The sequence below is a fragment of the Leptodactylus fuscus genome, chromosome 11 (genome assembly GCF_031893055.1).
Source record: "Leptodactylus fuscus isolate aLepFus1 chromosome 11, aLepFus1.hap2, whole genome shotgun sequence".
Lineage (NCBI taxonomy): Eukaryota > Metazoa > Chordata > Amphibia > Anura > Leptodactylidae > Leptodactylus > Leptodactylus fuscus.
In genome coordinates this window covers 63273397-63295614 of record NC_134275.1, presented here as the reverse complement: position 1 = coordinate 63295614, position 22218 = coordinate 63273397, and the positions used below count along the sequence as shown (strand labels likewise).

Here is a 22218-nt window from a genome sequence, read left to right as displayed (position 1 = left end):
TGAATACAAGGACGGCTCAGTAACTACCGGTGATGGCTGAGTAGGCTTGGCACGCACAAGGGCGGTTATAGGTATTGTGACGGAGACCGTCCTCACTAGAGACAGCCTGTCTCACATTGTAAAGATGTACTACATCAGAAAGCCAACACATCGGGGGTAGGGAATACTGTGTATTGTGGAAAGCCCAATGGCTAATAAAATATTCACAGATATATGAGTGTGACAGGAGATTCACGCCCCGCACCTTGCTGCATTGTCATGAACCTTCACATAGTAGCTCTTTAAAATACAATAATTCAGGTATCAGTACTGTATGATGCCTGCCAGTCTCTAAGATACACAGATCAGCCATAACATTGTATAGGTTTCCTTGAGATCATAAGTGTTATGGACATGGTGTAGCTAAGAGCGCTACTAGACCCTGTCTCTATAGCTCACATCCACCTCTATGGGCATTACGGATACCATGTAGAGAAGCACAGTTTGGTAAATGGTGCAGTCTCTTCAAGCCGCTGATCTGTGTGGGTACCACGTGTCAGATACCTACCAATATGATATTGATAACCTATTCTAAGGATAGATCATTGATATTTAACTCTCGAAAATCATCTCAAAAGGATGTGCTGCTAACAACTTGGCGCCTGACAACACAAGACACTTTCACTGTACTACATGAAGGTTCCTGGGTTTCTGCACAAGGTAGCAAGATGTGGGGACTTGGGTGTCTGGAGCTGTCCTTCTAAGATAAGCGTTACTTTATCTTTTGTGAATATTTTTAGATTGTTGTCAGCAGGGGCAAAACTACCCCCATAGAGGTGATAAATGACTCTAGAAGGTATTCACCTAACTATCCCCACTTCTGTCTATGACCATCACATATGTTGGTGATGTCCAGGGCGTAATATGCAAAATCCCCTAGAGGCCTAAGCGGAGGCGGCCACAGATAAATGGAAGTAATGGGATAATTCATTGAAAATTGGCAGTTACCTGTTCCAATAAGTAGCGACCTAAAGTATCTCTGTGGGGACTTGTATGGGGTGGAGGGCACAATATTTTGTGGGGGCCTATAAAGGGGGCACTTACATTATTGTAACATGGGCCCTTACTGTATGTGGGACTATAATGTGGCCCATTACTATATGGGGACCTATATCGAAGGCACTTGCTGTATGGGGGCCTGTAAAAGGAACTGTATACTGTATGGTGGTCATCAGCCAGTCTACCAATAAAGCAGGCAATATGCTGTGTGGAGACCAGTAAAAGGTGCACAGCAGACTACACTATAGCACAATTTTAAAGATTGAGCAAAAATCTCATTTAACCCTAAACCGCCTTTCATCCTGCAAAAAACAAGTCCTTGCACAAAATATGGAAAAAAAAAAAGGTATGGCTCTCAGCACATGGCAACACTAAAACATGAATTTTGGCAAATATGTGATTTTATTGTCCAAAAATAGCACAACATTAAAAAAAAAAAAAATCACCATACCGATCCTGTAGAATAATGGTAACAAATTATTAATGTTGCAAAGTGCACCGCTCCAAAGTTAGGACGTAAAAAGAGTGAAAAACCTTGTCCATGTCCTTACGGGGTTAAGTGGATCTGTCACTGTTTGGGAGAGGTCAAAATCATGTATCATATGCTAATAACTAGAGATGAGCGAGTAGTACTTGATCGAGTAGGTATTACATCGAATACTACAGTATACGAAATACTCGTACTCGATTGAGTACCACTCGCTATTCGAATGTAAAAGTTTGATGCAGAACCAGCATTGACTGGCCGAATGCTATACAGTCGGCCAATCAATGCTGGTTCTTCTCCTACCTTTAGAAGTCTTCTCCGTGCAGCTTCCCCGTGGCGTCTTCCGGCTCTGAATTCACTCTGCCAGGCATCAGGCCTGGGCAGAGTCGACTGCGCATGTCCACTTGTAGCGCGGGCATGCGCAGTCGGCTCTGTCCAGGCCCGATGCCTGGCAGAGTGAATTCAGAGCCGGAAGATGCCGCAGGGACGCTGAACAGAGAAGACTTCTCGGAGGATCCAGCCCGACCCTCACTCGTGGACTTGGTAAGTATGATTTGATCGAACGTTGGCTACCCCTGAAACGAGCATTTCCCCCCCATAGACTATAATAGGGTTCGATATTCGATTCGAGTAGTCGAAATATTGAGGGGCTACTTGAAACGAATATCAAACCTCGGACATTTTACTGTTCGCTCATCTCTACTAATAACCAAACACCCCAGATGGATTGTCTGACATGACAAGGTGTCGTCTTGACCATAGCAATGGCTGCCATGTGGTTCTTCCCTTCCAATTAAACATAAGGCTCGGTAAACCATATACGTCTGCGAAAAATTTCAAACGATCTCGGCAAATGAAGCGTTAACCTTATTGCAAATCTAACATTGATTCATCTCATTTTTATACAGTTTGGCAAAAATATTTTATTTAAATTCGAAAAAAGTCTAAAAATGTCTAAGGCTTGAGAATACATTCCGTAGCTCAGAGGTAGCCTTGAGGTATCACTGTTTGCTTGAAAGGAGCATAAGAAGCTGAAGACGTGCGGACTTTTCAACATTTATCTGTGCGCTGCCAAGTAACAATTTTTGACATCTTAAAAAATACAGCAGAGAACAGAGAGGTCAACACTGACGTCCCCCCTGACCTTTACATGAAGAGATGAGAAGAGAAGCTGGACCTGGGATATTTATTTAGACTCGCTAGGAAATCTCAGACATAAAATAAATGTTGTAGTCTTACTACGAAATATATTAAAGGGGTTCTAGAGTCAAAACGTATCACCCATTCAGTTGATAGGCGGTAAGTGTTTGATCCTTAGGTTCACTGGGAACACCATTGACCACATGAACTGGAGTCCCATGTACGCTGTTGGAATGGGGTGGTGGTCAAGAATTTTGCACTTCTGTTCCAATCAATGTCTATGGGGCTGTTGAAGATGCCAAGGACATGGACTATCTCCAGCAGTCCCAGTGACATTGCATTGGTTACCGGACTCCTGCTCTTGCGATCGTATGGCCAAAGTGGGCAGACCCCACAGTGATCAAACTCTTACCTCCAATGATATGGATGGGTTATAAGTTTTATAGATATTTAGAATTGTAGATAAATCTGGACCTTTTTAGAAAATTCTCTAATAAATGATGACTTCTGGTTAGTGACTCTTGAGGGAAGAAGATTGCTCTTGTGCTGACTCTTCTCTCCATTTTGCTTTCTTCTCTATATTCCTTTGGAGGAGTGTATTTTCTTCCTTGAGAGCCTTGAGAAAGAAAACAATGAGTGAGTGACAAGGGCTCAGGGGTTAATGCCCTTAGTTATGGGGGTCAGTTATATATCACAATAGCATCTGAATGGGTTACGGAAGGAGGAGGCTTCCTTTGTCGTCCCAACGCTCCTCATAGTGTAGTCCTAAAGTGCAGAAAGTTGAGGGTTCTAACAAAGACCCCCATAGCTGTCATTTACATAACCATTTTGAAGGGTTTTTAAGATGTCAGAAGTATTTTGCACATACAAACCCTCAACACCTCCAATACAAGAACATCCATCGAATCCGCTCCTTCTTCACTCCTGAAACTACAAAGATGATAGTCCATGCCCTCAAAATCTCCCACTTAGATTACTGTAACACCCCTCTCCATGGCCTCCCAGTGAATACTCTCGCCCCCCTCCAGTCCACCTTAAACTGTGCTGCTCGCTTAATATGTGCTGCTTGTATGTACAGTCCTATGAAAAAAGTTTGGGCACCCCTATTAATCTTAATCATTTTTTGTTCTAAATATTTTGGTGTTTGCAGCAGCCATTTCAGTTTGATATATCTAATAACTGATGGACACAGTAATATTTCAGGATTGAAATGAGGTTTATTGTACTAACAGAAAATGTGCAATATGCATTAAACCAAAATTTGACCGGTGCAAAAGTATGGGCACCCTTATCATTTTATTGATTTGAATTCCCCTAACTACTTTTTACTGACTTACTGAAGCACAAAATTGGTTTTGTAACCTCAGTGAGCTTTGAACTTCATAGCCAGATGTATCCAATCATAAGAAAAGGTATTTAAGGTGGCCAATTGCAAGTTGTTCTACTATTTGAATCTCCTCTGAAGAGTGGCATCATGGGCTACTCAAAACAACTCTCAAATGATCTGAAAACAAAGATTGTTCAACATAGTTGTTCAGGGGAAGGATACAAAAAGTTGTCTCAGAGATTTAACCTGTCAGTTTCCACTGTGAGGAACATAGTAAGGAAATGGAAGACCACAGGGACAGTTCTTGTTAAGCCCAGAAGTGGCAGGCCAAGAAAAATATCAGCAAGGCAGAGAAGAAGAATGGTGAGAACAGTCAAGGACAATCCACAGACCACCTCCAAAGAGCTGCAGCATCATCTTGCTGCAGATGGTGTCACTGTGCATCGGTCAACTATACAGCGCACTTTGCACAAATAGAAGCTGTATGGGAGAGTGATGAGAAAGAAGCCGTTTCTGCACGTACGCCACAAATAGAGTTGCCTGAGGTATGAAAAAGCACATTTGGACAAGGCAGCTTCATTTTGGAAACAAAAATTGAGTTGTTTGGTTATAAAAAAAGGCGTTATGCATGGCGTCCAAAAAGAAACAGCATTCCAAGAAAAACACTTGCTACCCACTGTAAAATTTGGTGGAGGTTCCATCATGCTTTGGGGCTGTGTGGCCAATGCCGGCACCGGGAATCTTGTTAAAGTTGAGGGTCGCATGGATTCCACTCAGTATCAGCAGATTCTTGAGAATAATGTTCAAGAATCAGTGACGAAGTTGAAGTTACGCCGGGGATGGATATTTCAGCAAGACAATGATCCAAAACACCGCTCCAATCCTCAGGCATTCATGCAGAGGAACAATTACAATGTTCTGGAATGGCCATCCCAGTCCCCAGACCTGAATATCATTGAACATCTGTGGGATGATTTGAAGCGGGCTGTCCATGCTCGGCGACCATCTAACTTAACTGAACTTGAATTGTTTGTCCAAAATACCTTTATCCAGGAACTGATTAAAAGCTACAGGAAGCGACTAGAGGCTGTTATCTTTGCAAAAGGAGGATGTACTAAATATTAATGTCACTTTTCTGTTGAGGTGCCCATACTTTTGCACCGGTCAAATTTTGGTTTAATGCATATTGCGCATTTTCTGTTAGTACAATAAACCTCATTTCAATCCTGAAATATTACTGTGTCCATCAGTTATTAGATATATCAAACTGACATGGCTGCTGCAAATACCAAAATATTTAGAACTAAAAATGATTAAGATTAATAGGGGTGCCCAAACTTTTTCATAGGACTGTACATCTTCTATCCTCCTCCATTTTTAGGCTGGCCGCTAGGTTCGCACTAGCATCGCCTGTCTGTTGTTCTGGTCCGTTAGAGAACCAGAACAATGGACAGGTGGTCCACCGTAGTACACACAGTTCCTAACTATAATGGAGTCCTTCAAGTCTTTTCATAATGGAAACCAAAGGAAGAAAAAGTCCTCAATTTCAGGCAATGGAAACTCTGGCACAGATATGAACTGAGCCTAACTTGTAGAACTCTCGATGGTAGGACCTTCCATCCTTCTGCACCATTTATGATTATTGTTTTTGCATTTTTTATATTTTTAAGCCTTTATCAGAACAAAAATGTTCATGAACAAACTTGAAACACTGTAAAGTGTTTGAATGAGACAACCCAGATACAAAGGCAACAAAAACAGTGAAAAAACAATCTGTCAGCACTTAGATCCCAAAACTATTTCAGAAGACTCGCCGTGGACTGGAAATGGTTCCAACAAAATAACACATTGCTAGGATATCAAACACTCAACACGGAAGAAAAATATACAACTGCTGCAAAACTCCCTCACCGCAGAATAGTGGGCGCTGTCGTAAGAAACCAATTGTATCATTTGTAAGCACTTTCTTTATGGGAGGTAGCGAGGGGGAGTGTTGTATTTATGTTACTTGTATTTCATATGTAGAAGACCCTAGAATGAATGGTGTCGTAAAATAAGGAATAATACTAATAAGGATTGCAAGTTCTTCTTCCCCGACTCCCTCTCCGCTGTCAAAAAGAGGTTGTATACGAGATTTAAAGATGTGAGATACAGATGCATTTTCTTTTAATATATTTGATACTAGCATCTGCCCGCGACTTCGTCTGCGGGTTGGTGTTGGCGCTGAGCCGCTTATATTTAGCCAATTGCTGTTTGGGATGATCCGCCTGCTCCCACGTCTCGGCTCTGCTACATCGCTGCATATGCGCAGCATACTCAGTTGTATGTATATCTCTGCATATAGAGAGCATACTCAGCTGTGCTACAGCGCGGCTTGAGCTCTGCTACATCTGGCCATTTGGATTCTAGGGGTGTTCTTATGTCAGTGTGTGAGCAGCTTCTGTGTTGGAAACGGCTGAATGGATGTTGCAGAAATTTGCCATAGTTCGATCAACCTGCTCCCGCATCTTGGCTCTGCTACATCGCTGTATATGCGTAGGATACCCAGCTGTATGTACATGTTTGCATATGGAGAGCCTACCGAGCTGTGCTACAGCGCTGCCTAAACTCTGCTACATCTGGCAATTGTGATTACAGGGGTTTAGTTATGTGACTATCTGAGCAGCTTCTGTGTTAGAAACGGCTGAACGGATGTTGCTGAAATGTGCCAAAGTTCTCCCCCCTCCCCCATCAGAGGCAGAACAACACATTCCCTGTCGTACTCACTGAAACTCTACATCCAATATACTCCTCTTGCCCACACACAGCCTGCATGTTCTGTAGTACCCTGATCTTCCATGAGACTCCATTTTCTTCAGCTTTCACAGTCCAGCTTCATCCTATATAGCTCCGCCCACAAAATTGTGTGTAGCTCCGCCCACTGCCTAGCATGATCCTATCCTAGAATGGCTCAAGGACCTGTGATGATGTCATCACAGGTCCTTTAGTGTTGTGTGAACCTAAATTCCTTCACTGCGGTCATGTAGTGATGTTTTTTACTGGGATAAAAAGTAGCATATGTTTTAATCGGGGTTCCTATCTATGTATGTGGCAAATTGCATGCAAATCCGTTCAGCTGTTTTTGCGTGATTGAGGAACAAACATCCAAACACACAAACTTTCACATTTATAATATTATTAGTAGGATATATCCAAGAAGTATGAGCAGAAGGAAGGAAATAAGTCCACATTGCCTGGCTCCCCTCTGCAGAGTCTCTCCTGTCCAGTGACAAATATTTGTAATGCACAAGGGATTCACAGTGCAGGAATCATTATGGAGTAGGGGAGTAGGTGGCTGCTATACAGGCGCTAATCCCCAACGCCCATAGGAGTCAGCTGTTTTTTTAGGGGTAGCCAATTTATCTATCAGTATATTTTTGGCATGTGGGAGGAAATTCACACAAACACGGGGTAAACATACAAACTCCATGCAGTTTTTGCCCTTGGTTGATTGAAATTCAGGATCGCAGTACTGCAAGTCATGAGCCCTTTTATCGTCCAAACTATCCAAAACCAGCAGCCACTGTATTTGCCCTGTGCCAGTCACTGCACTTGTTGTCAATTCCCTCTTAGAATTCAATTTAACATTACCGTCTACCCCTACCTGGGCTTTAAATTCTACCAATGATGTTAAATTAACCAGCTAGATAATCTGAACCCGTCACGCAAAGACTTCTCTCATGCTGCACCTATTATCTGTAAAGCACTATGTTTGGACAGTTAGATTGTCATACTTTTCGGACAATTAGAGACAATTTTTCTTCTCCAGGCTATGCTGAAATCTTCAGGCAGGCTGCAATGCTGATGAGAAGTAGACTTTGAACGGATTACCAAATGCAGATGTGAACCAAGGGTGAGACCATGAGGACCCTGGCAGTGCAGTTATGTGGCAATCTCATGTACTATGCTGTGTGAACATATGGCCTGTGCATCTGCTTACTGAGCAGCCTTATGTTACAAACACATATTTGCACCCAGGAAATCTGCAGTGCGTGTGCTACCAGGACTGTCTAGTCATGTCCTCATTCACAATGTCTTCCTCTATACAGTATACTGAGCTATCCATCTTCCCTGCCCCCTCTATACACAGCCTGCCCATTGCACCTCCGATGTCTTTCTGCCCATTTATCCCTATTATACACTTAGTGCTCTTATACGCAGGGTTCTCACTTCTCTTGTAGGAATTGTAGATTAATTTATTATGATATAATGTTGACTTATAAATTATTATTATTGTTTATTTACATAGCACCATTAATTCCATGGTGCTTTACAAATTATTGTAGAATCTTCTGGCACTAGATATATATTACTATTATTTTGTCACGTGCTAACCTTCTTTCCAGATCGCACCATCAAGATACATCCAATCACTGTGCCAAGTATCATCGCCATGCAGGTCTTTATCCGGAAATTGCTTCTGGCAGCTGAAATTGCTTCCCATCTATAAGGAAACATAGAAGTGTAAGGACTAAGTCTATAGAGCAATCAAAACTCTATGGGGGAATCCATTATGTGTTTTTTGCCACTTTTATGGTGTTCAAAGACATATGCACATTTTCACTATCATTTGCAACTTTTCCCAGGGCGCAGTTAGGCTGTATTCACACTAAGTAACGCTGGCGTTTTTTGTGCTTATTTTTGCACATAGCGCGGCGTATACGCCGCGTTAACGCCGGGCAACGCCACCGCAAAATAGCGCGGCGTTAACGCGGCGTAGACGCAGCGTTAACGCGGCACTATGTGTAAAAATAAGCCAGCGTTACTCAGTGTGAATACAGCCTTAAACAGCAAGGCGGAGGTCGACAAGTTTTGGATATAAGTATCATTAGTAAAGAAAGAGACAATGTCCCAAATGCATCCTGAGATGGGATACATAGTTTATATTTTATGCTTTCAGGACAATAAACCTCCTCCTATGTCTCCCCTATGTTGAGGAAATGACACTCCAGATGTATGAAAATTTACACCTAAAAAATAATGTTATCGGCTCTCTCCTGCTTGCTAAACTGCTCAATTCACAGTCAGATCCATCTTCATTGAAGACAGGCCTCAGGCCATAGAAGTGTATGGAGAGAGGAGAGGGAAGAGGAGTGTGAAGCAGAGAGACACAGACCAGATTGTAGTAAGATATAGATCTAACAGATTCATTGCTACCAATGCTGCTCAGTCTACTATTAAAACCTGCTAGAAATCTAAACACAAAGCAGCACATTATGTCTATATCTCACTTACTGGACTCCTCCTTCTCATTCCCCCTACTCTCTCTGTAGACTTCTTTGTAATCTGATCTGTCTGTGAGATCAAAGACAACTGATCAGTCAGTGAACTGTGCAGTTTAGCAGGAAGGAGAGGGCTGATAATAGGACATAGGAACACTTTCCTCTGTAATATATATTACAAAGTTTCTTATATCCATTCCAAAAAAAAATAAAAAAATTAATGACAGTTACTCTTTAAATCTACCCTATAGAATAGCAGGTGCACTCGGCCAACCACCATTCACTTCTATAGGACTGTTGGGAAGTTTATCTCAAACAGAACCACTCAGGGAAATAGCAGTCGACTCTCTAGATGGGTTGGGGTTCTAGCATCCGGACCACTAGCGATCACGCAGCCTCCTTTGGAAACAGGATATTTGAATATTGTGGGAAAAAAACCTTTAACTCTTCGTGTCACAGGTGTTTTTGTTCAGACTTAAGTCCACCATTGTTTTTTCAACGCAGAGTTTTAGGTTGGGAAACCCTAAACTACACAAATCTCTGGGCAGTCAATACCTTCATCTATAGCTCTGAAGTCTCCTGTTTAAGACCGGGAATATCAGATATACAGCTGAAGCTTTCTGTGTTGGTTTCTTAGCAATACTACCCAATACTCACGAGACATATTCTGGAATTTCTTCCCGTTTCTTGTACCGTCCTGCCCACACTAGCACTCTCTTGTCAAATTCTGTTGGCTTTTTCTCATTTCTGTACAGATGGTGACCTGCATGAAAATCAAAAAAAATCATAATTCACCCTCGCAAGCATTGAAAATACAGCATTTCTGCGATGGAGTCGACTCCGACAAAGATACGACCCCAGCCTCCATTGAAATAAAAATATCAAGGGTTTCTGAATTTGGTGACACAAGAAACTGTGTCTGTTGTGAACAAGTAGAAAAACTCTGTAAGGCTGCGGCCCAGTGGCGTAACTACCTTGGTAGCAGTGGTAACAACTGCCACAGGGCCCGGGACATTAGGGCCCGGTGACAGCCGCTACCGCTGCTATCATTATACTCAGGGGTCTTTTCGGACCCCCCCGATTATAATGATCGGCAGCCCGGGAGAGGTAAGCAGGGCCGGCGTTAGTGGGGGGGGGGGTATGACTTGGCTATTGCCCAGGGCTCAAGCACTTGCAGGGGCCCCCTGTTGGTGGAATACTTTCTCTATTAATATAGGGAAAGTATATGTCTGAAGCTGCAGCAACGACTGATACACAGGAGCCGTAGCAGGAGCTGCAGGTCTGGCACCACTCAGCGCTCTAAGGACCCCCACCCATCTGGCTGTCCTCTGCCCACCAATGAGAGGGCTGAGGAGAGCCCAGGAGGACATACTGGGGTTACTATGCTTATTAATATCAGGCATTTGGGGTGATTAATTTTGTTTTACTAACTCCATGTGCCTCATATTAATGGCAGTTAACCCCATCATGTCCCTCACATTAACCCCTGTGTGCCTCACCATAAGAGTTACTGATATGTGAGACATATGGGGGTAATAATAATGAAGATACTTTATTAATACCTCCATGTCTCTCACATATCAGTAACTCTTATGTGAGGTACACAAGGCTTAATGTGAGGGACATGATGGGGTTAACTGCTATTAATATGAGGCACATGGAGTTACTAAATTGTAATGCACAGGGCCAGATTTTTTATCCACAATTGTCCTGGTATTGCAGTCAGCGGGTGACGTGACAGTATTTAGTCCTGTAGGGGCCACTGAGGGACATAATAGTGTGTGCAGGGGCCAATATGGGGCATAATAGAATGCGTAGGAGGGGCTCAGTCGAGATCTTCGGTGTCAGTGTCGAGGGGGGCCCCACCATTCCTAGTTACGCCACTGCTGCGGCCCCATGGGCCGGAAACTCCATGGGAAAAATCGCAATATTTTACAGTATCTGCAAAGTGGATGGGATTCATGCGGCTCCCATGCCCACTTTGCGATTAAAACCGCAGCGCAGACACGGTGCGGTTTTGGAAATTGCAGCATGTCAATTATATCACCGGCGGCTTCCCCATTGATATAATGGTAACAGAAAGTCCACAGAGGGTAACTCTGTGAACTTTCTGTTCATAGCGCTGCGGGAAGAACCGCAATGTGTTCCCACCGCGGTTGTTCTAACAGTGCTTTGGGGCTGCAAATTGTCCCGTGGTACCTTAACCTAAATTTGGTATTGCTATAATTGTACTGAACCTGTAATGTTAGGTTCACACAAGTGTCCCCCATTCCGCTTAAAATCGGTGAAGAAAAAAGTACTGCAAGGAGGACTCTATTCTCTACCAGTTTCAGTATAAAATTGGTGGCACCCAACGGACCCCATTATAGTCCTTAGGTTTCCGCATGTAACTGCTTTTTAAGAGAATAGGGTTTCCATCTTTCAGATCCCCAAAGGACGGAATTTAGCTACAAAGTAAACACGGTAAAAGCAAAATCCAATAAGCAACATCCAAACTGCCAAAAAAGTTAATAAAATTGTGCATTTATAAAAAAAAAAAAAAAATGCCCTGCAATAAATACTAATACAACTACGTCCATGGAAAATGTTAGAAAGTATGTGACATAAAAGTCGAATCACTGTGTCCAGAAGAGGTCGTAATAGGGATTTGCTGCAGATTTTTGTTGCAGATTTTAGGGCAGAATTCCAAATCTATGAAGAAACCTCCAACCAAAATTTGCAACACGTATAAACCATGTAGCAGAAAACATGTGCAGCTGAATATACTCCATGTATGACCTTTATTGTCTACATAGGATAACATGGAGTAAATTTCCACATTCGCAATTTCGTAAAAGTAAAAGTGCAGGTTATGACAGTACACGAAAATATCGGCAGACAGATTCACAGGTAGGTTACCTTGCATGTGCCGTACTTACCAGTATAGCCTTCATTTTTAGTTACACTGGGTTTGGCCGGATTTTGGCTGTATGTCCTGGCTTGTAGGGCACTTCTTGCATTAGTCCTAGGTGTGAAGACGCCTCTCACTAGGGATCTTAAAGAGACAGACGCCAGTCTTGACATTGTGTTTGTTGGCAGTATATCAGGCTCCTCTAGGCCTCAGTACACAGCTGAGCTCCTGGCGAGTTTCTGTGCACACTCCTGTCCTCTCTGCTCAGTGTGAGTGCAGTGTGTGTGACGTCACTACAGGAAGTGTGCAAGCAGCCCTCTGATTGGCTGCACAATACTCCTTAGTCACAGTGACAGCTCCATCTGTCTGACATCTGTGTAGACTCACTTACATGCGACACTTTATGGACTGCTTAAGACAAATCGCACGTACACATCTTGTCACCTGCCAGACAGTAAACAGAAGCACCTTGTGAGGAAGACTCCTGAGGACTCAGCAGAGTATACACTGTCTGTATACTGCTCAGCAAATGACGCATTTATTTCAGGCTTCTTTTACACAGTTTTTGCAAAGCGCCCAATGCATGTCTCAAATGTATCCGTAGACCGCCATTGATGAGACCACAGACAAGGAGTTATTTAAGTCAGGATCAGATGCTGCTACACTTTTACTGTAAAACAAGTACAGAAGACTGAAAAGAAAGACACAGTATTGTGCGGTGTATAGAGGAGACCTGAAGTGCTACTGTGCAGTGTATAGAGGACACCTGAAGTGCTACTGTGCAGTGTATAGAGGACACCTGAAGTGCTACTGTGCAGTGTATAGAGGGCACCTGAAGTGCTACTGTGCAGTGTATAGAGGACACCTGAAGTGCTACTGTGCAGTGTATAGAGGATACCGGAAGTGTTACTGTGCAGTGTATAGACTAGAGGATACCGGAAGTGTTACTGTGCAGTGTATAGACTAGAGGATACCGGAAGTGCTACTGTGCAGTGTATAGAGGACACCTGAAGTGCTACTGTGCAGTGTATAGAGGGCACCTGAAGTGCTACTGTGCAGTGTATAGAGGACACCTGAAGTGCTACTGTGCAGTGTATAGAGGATACCGGAAGTGCTACTGTGCAGTGTATAGAGGACACCTGAAGTGCTACTGTGCAGTGTATAGAGGATACCTGAAGTGCTACTGTGCAGTGTATAGAGGGCACCTGAAGTGCTACTGTGCAGTGTATAGAGGACACCTGAAGTGCTACTGTGCAGTGTATAGAGGGCACCTGAAGTGCTACTGTGCAGTGTATAGAGGACACCTGAAGTGCTACTGTGCAGTGTATAGAGGATACCGGAAGTGCTACTGTGCAGTGTATAGAGGACACCTGAAGTGCTACTGTGCAGTGTATAGAGGATACCTGAAGTGCTACTGTGCAGTGTATAGAGGGCACCTGAAGTGCTACTGTGCAGTGTATAGAGGACACCTGAAGTGCTACTGTGCAGTGTATAGAGGGCACCTGAAGTGCTACTGTGCAGTGTATAGAGGACACCTGAAGTGCTACTGTGCAGTGTATAGAGGATACCTGAAGTGCTACTGTGCAGTGTATAGAGGGCACCTGAAGTGCTACTGTGCAGTGTATAGAGGACACCTGAAGTGCTACTGTGCAGTGTATAGAGGACACCTGAAGTGTTACTGTGCAGTGTATAGAGGATACCGGAAGTGCTACTGTGCAGTGTATAGAGGATACCTGAAGTGCTACTGTGCAGTGTATAGAGGATACCGGAAGTGCTACTGTGCAGTGTATAGAGGACACCTGAAGTGTTACTGTGCAGTGTATAGAGGATACCTGAAGTGCTAGTGTGCAGTGTATAGAGGATACCTGAAGTGTTACTGTGCAGTGTATAGAGGATACCTGAAGTGCTACTGTGCAGTGTCCATATACAGAATAAGAGAAGTGCTAGTGTGCAGTGTATAGAGGATACCTGAAGTGTTACTGTGCAGTGTATAGAGGATACCTGAAGTGTTACTGTGCAGTGTATAGAGGATACCTGAAGTGCTACTGTGCAGTGTCCATATACAGAATAAGAGAAGTGCTAGTGTGCAGTGTCCGTATACAGAATAAGAGAAGTGCTCGTGTGCAGTGTCCGTATACAGAATAAGAGAAGTGTTACTGTGCAGTGGTCGTATACAGAATGAGAGAAGTGCTACTGTACAGTGTCCGTATACAGAATAAGAGAAGTGATACTGTGCAGTGTCCGTATACAGAATACCCACCACCCACCCAACCCAACGCCCCCCCCCCCCCCCCGCCCACTTTACTAGCTTTGGCAATGCCAAATAACTATTCAGACGTGCCAATAAAGCATTTTTGATTTGATTTGATTTGAATAAGAGGAAGTGTTACTGTGCAGTGTCCGTATACAGAATAAGAGAAGTGCTCGTGTGCAGTGTCCGTATACAGAATAAGAGAAGTGCTCGTGTGCAGTGTCCGTATACAGAATAAGAGAAGTGCTCGTGTGCAGTGTCCATATACAGAATAAGAGAAGTGCTACTGTGCAGTGTCCATATACAGAATAAGAGAAGTGCTACTGTGCAGTGTCCGTATACAGAATAAGAGAAGTAGTACTGTGCATTGTCCGTATACAGAATAAGAGAAGTAGTACTGTGCAGTGTCCGTATACAGAATAAGAGAAGTGCTACTGTGCAGTGTCCGTATACAGAATGAGAGAAGTGTTACTGTGCAGTGTCCATATACAGAATAAGAGAAGTGCTACTGTGCAGTGTCCGTATACAGAATAAGAGAAGTGCTACTGTGCAGTGTCCGTATACAGAATAAGAGAAGTGCTACTGTGCAGTGTCCGTATACAGAATAAGAGAAGTGCTACTGTGCAGTGTCCGTATACAGAATAAGAGAAGTGCTACTGTGCAGTGTCCGTATACGGAGTAAGAGAAGTGCTACTGTGCAGTGTCCGTATACGGAGTAAGAGAAGTGCTACTGTGCAGTGTCCGTATACAGAATAAGAGAAGTGCTACTGTGCAGTGTCCGTATACAGAATGAGAGAAGTGTTACTGTGCAGTGTCCATATACAGAATAAGAGAAGTGTTACTGTGCAGTGTCCAGATACAGATTAAGAGAAGTGCTACTGTGCAGTGTCCGTATACAGAATAAGAGAAGTGCTACTGTGCAGTGTCCGTATACAGAATAAGAGAAGTGCTACTGTGCAGTGTCTATGGGGTCCGTGTGAACTCCATGAACTACTTTCCTCTCCGCATGACTCATGGTGACAGCGCACAGAAAACACACGGACTCTATTATAGTCTATGGGGTTCCTGTGCTTTCATTGCTCACCGCTTGTCAATGGATTCAGGATTCCGTTCGAGGGGGGGGGGACTCCCGAACGAAAAACCGAACGTAGATGTGAAGCGAGCCTAATTTAAATCTGACTTCCTGAAACACTTATTTGTAAATAGCAACAAAAATAAAATAAAAGACATCCGCACAAGCCAAAATTGTTGCAAATCACTATTATAAAATTAATCAGTTTGTGCTTAACCAGAAAAATTAGTGCAGAGACAGGCAAGTACTAACAATAAGAATGCGGATGATTATAGGCTCAGCAACACTACTTCTAGTCTCAACAGCCCTGTAAGTAGCCATGGTGTTCTTCCATGGTGTCCAACGCCCACCTGGTGTTACAAATCTTTCATATTTCTGTCTAGCTTTTGCCCCTCAAATTAGTCCCCCTGGTCCAAATGGACCTGAGCAAGACATCCAAATGGAAGTGTGAAATGTTTCCAAAAGGTCACCATTTCAGCCATCTGGACTGACTGACACATTTCGACACATGATGTGTCTTAGTCGTAGCCTAAGACACATCATGTAGCCTTAGGCTACGACTAAGACACATCATGTGTCGAAACGCGTCAGTCAGTGTCTGCTAGCGCTTGCTAGCTATTCAATGTAGCTCACTGCACAGTATATCCTGTTTTTTCAGGGGTTGCTTAAGAGACACTTGTGGTTTTTTAACTTATTTTTTCATTAAAAGTTATTTTTTATAAAAAAAAGGACGTTTATGCTGGAGTTTTATATCTTAAGAAGTTCCTATTACAAGTTTCTTGGGCCGCAAGAACTCTCCGTGCATTACCCTTTCAAGAACGTGAGTTATACCATTTTTCTATATATTTTGCAAGTTGAACCAGAATTTTTCCTCCCCCCCCTTGTTTCCCTTCGACATGGTATAGTGAATAGGATTGTTTTTAAAATCCGATCTCCGATTAGTAAAAAAATCCCATTGACTTGCATTGGGATCGGAATTGGGATCGAGATCAGGTTCGAATGAAAAAGGATCGGAAATCGGATTTCAAAATCGATCCTGAAAAGTCAAGATCGGCTCAACCCTAGTCCCAATACTTTGACTGTCTACACCAGAGGTCAGCAACCTTGGGCACTCCAGCTGCTGTGAAACTACAATTCCCAACATGCTCCACTCACTTCCATGGGAGTTCTAAGAACAGCAGAGCAAGTATGCATGCTGGGAGTTGTAGTGAAGAACAGCTGGAGAGCCGAAGGTTGCCTATCCCTGGTCTACACCAATATGTAATGCAGCTTCCGAGGTCGGGTGTACTGTGGGTGCCTAGGAGCTCTCGTACTATAGTTCTAATACAAAATCCAGTATATTCAGGTATTTCTAAGGACATTATAGCTGGAAATGTTTTGTGTTTTTCCTATTCTTCATTGCTCCATGAATCTCCTGCAAATGACTTCTGTTTACTGTCTTCTGCCTCCACGGCTCTCCGCAGCTTGTCATATAAGATCACAGCATAGATCATTCCAAAACAATTAAAAACTAGTCATAAAGCAAATGAAATGATACCAGGAGATCAGTAACATTGCCTGCGTGTAAGGTGGAGCGTGCAAGGCGATGATATATGGCAGCCAGATGGCAGCCTGTGAATCACACTAGACGTCCTGGGCTTACCACGGGGGATAGCAGACCTCTCTCAGCACACCCCGCATTTACGGCTGTCTCTATGCCATTTTAATAATATTAAAAGTGAATCTTGCATCTAATAATGACTTTGTTCTTTGCCTCCCACTAGAAATACATATATAATGAGAGGCAATGTAATGCATCAAGTCTTCTGCCTAATTTACTGGCAATCCAATACAATGCATGAAATCTGCTTCAAGATTTGGAGATAACCAGATAAAGTTTTTAGTTACTTTGGTAGCAGTAATGCCATAAACTTTATATAAAATATACTGTATATGCATGCGGAGAATAACTAAATGACCATAGACTCAGTCATTGGAGCTTACGAGTGTCTATGACATCTATCTTATAGGATGGTTGTATTTGGACGGTCTCTTACTCTATGACATATTATATCATATTTAAAGGTGAACACTTTCTAAACTTTCTTCCATAACCGGCTCCGCTCCTTCCATAGGTTGTACATGGAACTACAAATCAGTGCTATTTACTGCAATAGAGCTTTCAATATTGCCTGTTACTTACCGTGCCCACCATGTTTTTCCGGTGCTGTATTGCTATGTACATCCAGGAATACCAGGAAGCAGCGGCATAACTAGGAATGGTGGGGCCCCAAGGTGAACATTTGACATGGGCTGCCCCCAACCAACTTCCCTCAGAAGTCCGTGACCAAGCACCCCCCCACACCATTCCTGCACACAGTATTATGCATCATATTGGCCCCTGCACATAGTCTTATGCCCAATAGTGGCCCTTGCACATAGTATTATGCCACATAGTGGCCCCTGTAAATAGTATTATGCCCCATAGTGGCCCCTGCACACGGTATTATGCCCCATAGTGGCCCCTGCACACAGTATTATCCGCCATAGTGGCCCCTGCAAATAGTATTATGCCCCATAGTGGCCCCTGCACACAGTATTATGCCCCATAGTGGCCCCTGCACACGGTATTATGCCCCATAGTGGCCCCTGCAGACAGTATTATCCGCCATAGTGGCCCCTGCAAATAGTATTATGCCCCATAGTGGCCCCTGCACACAGTATTATCCCCCATATTGGCCCCTGCACATAGTATTATGCCCCATAGTGGCCCCTGCACACAGTATTATACCCCGTAGTGGCCCCTGCAAATAGTATTATGCTCCATAGTGGCCCCTGCACACAGTATTATGCCCCGTAGTGGCCCCTGCAAATAGTATTATGCCCCATGGTGGCCCCTGCACACAGTATTATGCCCCACTGTTGACCACCCTTGAACAATTATTATACTCTGGGGAGGAGACCCAGGGGAGGATACAAACATGAAAACTTACTTCTTTATTTACTTCTACTGGGCTCCGGCGCACTCTCCACTGATGTTGGCCGTTCAATGATGTACAAGACATCACATGAGTTGGGCTTGCGTCACGATGCATAAGGACGCAAGCCCCACCCTTGTGACATCTGTCGCCCCTTAATGTCCCAGACTATGCAGCTACCCCGGTAGTTACACCCCTGACAGGAAGGCCACTTAGACAATGTCCTTTGAAGTGGCCCACAGTCAATCCAGTTTGGGGACACAGTGGGACCACATGTTGCTGATTATTACACAATGATTTTGGAAAAAGCAGCCATGTATTTCTAATTCTGTAACACTCTTAGGCTGGGTTTATACTTGCGTCTGGTTTCCATTCAGGGATTCCATTTCCCATTCCACTTGAAAAACTCGGAGTAAAAACTCCTGCTTTGCACTTTTCTGACTGAAGCACAGTGGACACCATTATAGTCTATGAGGTTCGCGTGTCTCTTCGGGTAACTGCTTTTTAACTGGATTGGGTTTACGGTTTTCCACACCCCAAGCAGAGCCGAAGAACGGAAACCTGAACGTAAGTGTGAACCTAGCATCATAAGTCATAATAGGAAGGATTCGCTGCTCATTATCTCTGAAGCTAGGACTCGAGATAAATGAAATTTGGAAAATTTGCCAATGAATTGTCAAAATAAAGAAAATAGAAATCTATATTGTATGGATCCTTGTTCTCATCATAGAAAGAATGAGAATTGAAAGTTCAGACTATTGACTTGAATGGGGACAATACTGGGTCTTATGGATCTGATTTCTGCTCATACAATAGAATCTGAAAACATGGATCTGTATTTTAGACTGAACTAGGTCATCCCCCCCCCCCATAGAAATCAATGTGAATTCATACATCCAATTTTATAGATTTTTACAAAGATGAAAGTGTTAGCAGTAACGTAGGAATAATTGTAGGCAAAGCCATTGTTGTTCCAGAGAAGTAGAATAACGTGGTGCTGGAGAGCATCGGAGGAAGGATTACGATTGAGTGACCGACATACTGTAATAACCAGCACATCGATAGAACATTACAATAACAGGGCCAAAAAAACAGAGGCAACAAGGGAGTCTGGGGGATCGCAGAAAAGTAGGATACAAAGAAAATCTGTCTTCTTCATTGGGCAGTTTTATTAACTCTAAGTATCCAAGATATCTGTCGATCCAACAGGATAGTAATCAGTCAAGTTCATTATGAATTTCCCAAAAATGTCAGGTTCAAGTGAACCTGAAATTTTGGGGGTTTGTCACATTGTTATATTCTGGGTTCTCTTCGGCCTCCCATAGTCTATTAAGCGTATGCCCAGAGGAGGTGAGTAATCAACAAACAGTTATACTCATGTCTCCGGGGCTCCATTGCAGGTTCCAGAACAGGTCCTTGTCCTCTTTGAGTTGTTTAAGGCCTCTAGAATATTACCACTAGTCCTGGGGTACTGCGAAGCCTGTGATTGGGGTGCACTGACATAATAATGCGTATGTCATAGCTCCATGATATCAGCGTGCTCAATGTGACCATAATGTCATTTAGGAGGCCTGAAGATGCAGACCCACAATGGATACTTGTGAAAATTCTCCCAATATTATGTTTAACGGTCCTTGTAACATGACTTATGATTTATGTATTTATTTCTCCTGATTATATAGATCCAACATATCCTGCGGTGCTTCACAGATGTTGTCATCACTCACAGTCACTAGTAGGGCTTACTATCTAAATTCCCTGACAGTACGAGGAGAGTGAGGGGAATACTGAGCTCTTGGAGGAAACCAGCAGAAACTCAGTGCTGGGCTTCATCTTATATAAGACAAGACTCAAGCCTCCTTATAAATGAGCCATGCTATCTACTGGGCGGTGGAATGTACTGACCGCCGGCAGGACCGTAATAACCACACTGATTTGGGAGCGGTCCTGTCAGCGGTCAGTACATTCCACCACTAGTTCCATGGTAAAAAGCAGTTTTTACTGCTGGTACATCTGTGAATGCTCCTGATGATTCTCAACTGAGATGAAACACGTAGGGCGTATTTCTCTAAGGAGATAGTTACTATGTCCAGGGGTGCTGGTCTGAAGCTCTGAGACCTATAGGTGGTAATCTGCTTCTCGCTCCTTCCCTGTTGGTGTGGCATTAGGCCAGTAGCCTCAGGGAGGAGAGGAAAGTACCCACCTTCTTTTACTATACTAGATGACTATGACACTTAGACCCGATTCACATATGTGTTTGGTAATCCATTTGAGGAGTCCACATGGGGACCCCTCGAACTTAGCAACCCTCTAACTGAGCTGTTACTACGGAAAGTCTGTACTCAGTTATATTGTAAGCATGCAGAGCCGAAGCATTTACCCTCATGTGGGCTCCCCAAATGGATTACCGAATGCAAATGTGAACCAGGTCTCTATGTACAGTATGTCCTGCCTAACACCTTTACACGTATATTTTAAACAGGGCTGTGTAGTTAGAACACCAAACCAACGACTCCAACTCCTCTATTGTAGACCACTTCTGACTCCTGCACCAACTCCTTAATAAATGGTGGACAGCCATGGCTAGTCAGAAGCAGTAGGATCCTCTAATTAAGGAAAAAAAATAGTCATTAGATTCCCTAAAAAGCAAACTATACATCAAATTATACCATATTAATAACTGTATAATCATTTATATCATGATCAGAATCATTTGATTTGGAAACCGTAATTGGTAAATTTTTTCTGATTCTGAATCGGACTTCATCCTAAACTGACCTCAGCTCCATGACTCTGACTCCACAGCCCTAGTGTAAAGAGCATTTGTTATAATGGACAATTTTGAAGAGGTTGTCCGGGGAGTATTTATTCACTGACCTGGTCCTGGGGATGCTATTGATGGACCTGTAGACAGCAATATATATGGAGAGTAAGGTGGCACTACTCAGTGCATTTGAACTGTGTAATGAAGATAATTCACTGGTGGTGCTCACAGAAATAAGCAAAGTCCATATCTAATCCAAAAATAGAAAAAACTGGGCACTCACGGTGACGGAGTATGATAAAAAAAACTTGAATCTTTATTTCAGAAATCCATGTTAAAATGCATACGGGAGGAGGCACGCCTGGGAGAGAAGAGTGACAGCTGTTTCGTGCTGTTAGCACTTTTTCAAGCTCAACAATTCATTTAAGTTTTTTTATCATACTCCGTCACGGTGAGTGCCCAGTTTTTTTCTATTTTCGATTTGATATGTACCTGTAGACAGCTTTGGGCTCTCTGGGTCGCTCTGCAGCTCCCAATTCCCAGTGCTATAGGGGATAGCTTTACAATAGTCAGCCAGCCATCATAGTACAGGTAATTACTTAGCTGTGAGATCGGGGAAGGTGGGTCAGAGCTGAACGCTCAGTCCGAACACATGACCTAGGAGTTGTGATGTCATTGAAACCCCAGGTCCATCAAAAGCATCACCAGGACCAAGCATGTGAATAAATACTATCCAGACAACCCCTTTAAGCCCCAACAGGAGTTGCTACCAACTTGTTCCATCCCTCTTTACCTCAAAGTTAACCATCTTTGGACTCCATATTCACAATATTAGTGGACCCTAACCTATCTATCTGCTGGCCTGAGTTGATATGCTGGGTTCTGGTCAGAGACTCCTTTTAAAAAACTTTAGTTTCAAAGGTACTTATTGATTTTAGCATCGATACAACAGGGAGGCAATATAACAGTGTGCAAAACATAACTAAGAATAAGAAGACATATAACATAATACAAAGATCCACTGACTAATC

The 22218-nt window shown here is 43.2% G+C and overlaps 1 protein-coding gene across 1 annotated transcript; it reads right to left on the bottom strand.

Moving 5' to 3' along the window:
- Window positions 1-2363: 2363 nt before the first annotated feature.
- On the bottom strand, window positions 2364-12411 carry LOC142184641 (protein FAM162B-like). Its single transcript, XM_075259654.1, has 4 exons — window positions 12172-12411; window positions 9911-10016; window positions 8367-8475; window positions 2364-3281 (listed from the first exon to the last, which is right to left on the bottom strand). Exons 1-4 carry the CDS (start codon window positions 12314-12316, stop codon window positions 3177-3179), a joined length of 465 nt encoding a protein of 154 aa, XP_075115755.1. The 5' UTR covers window positions 12317-12411; the 3' UTR covers window positions 2364-3176.
- Window positions 12412-22218: the final 9807 nt, after the last annotated feature.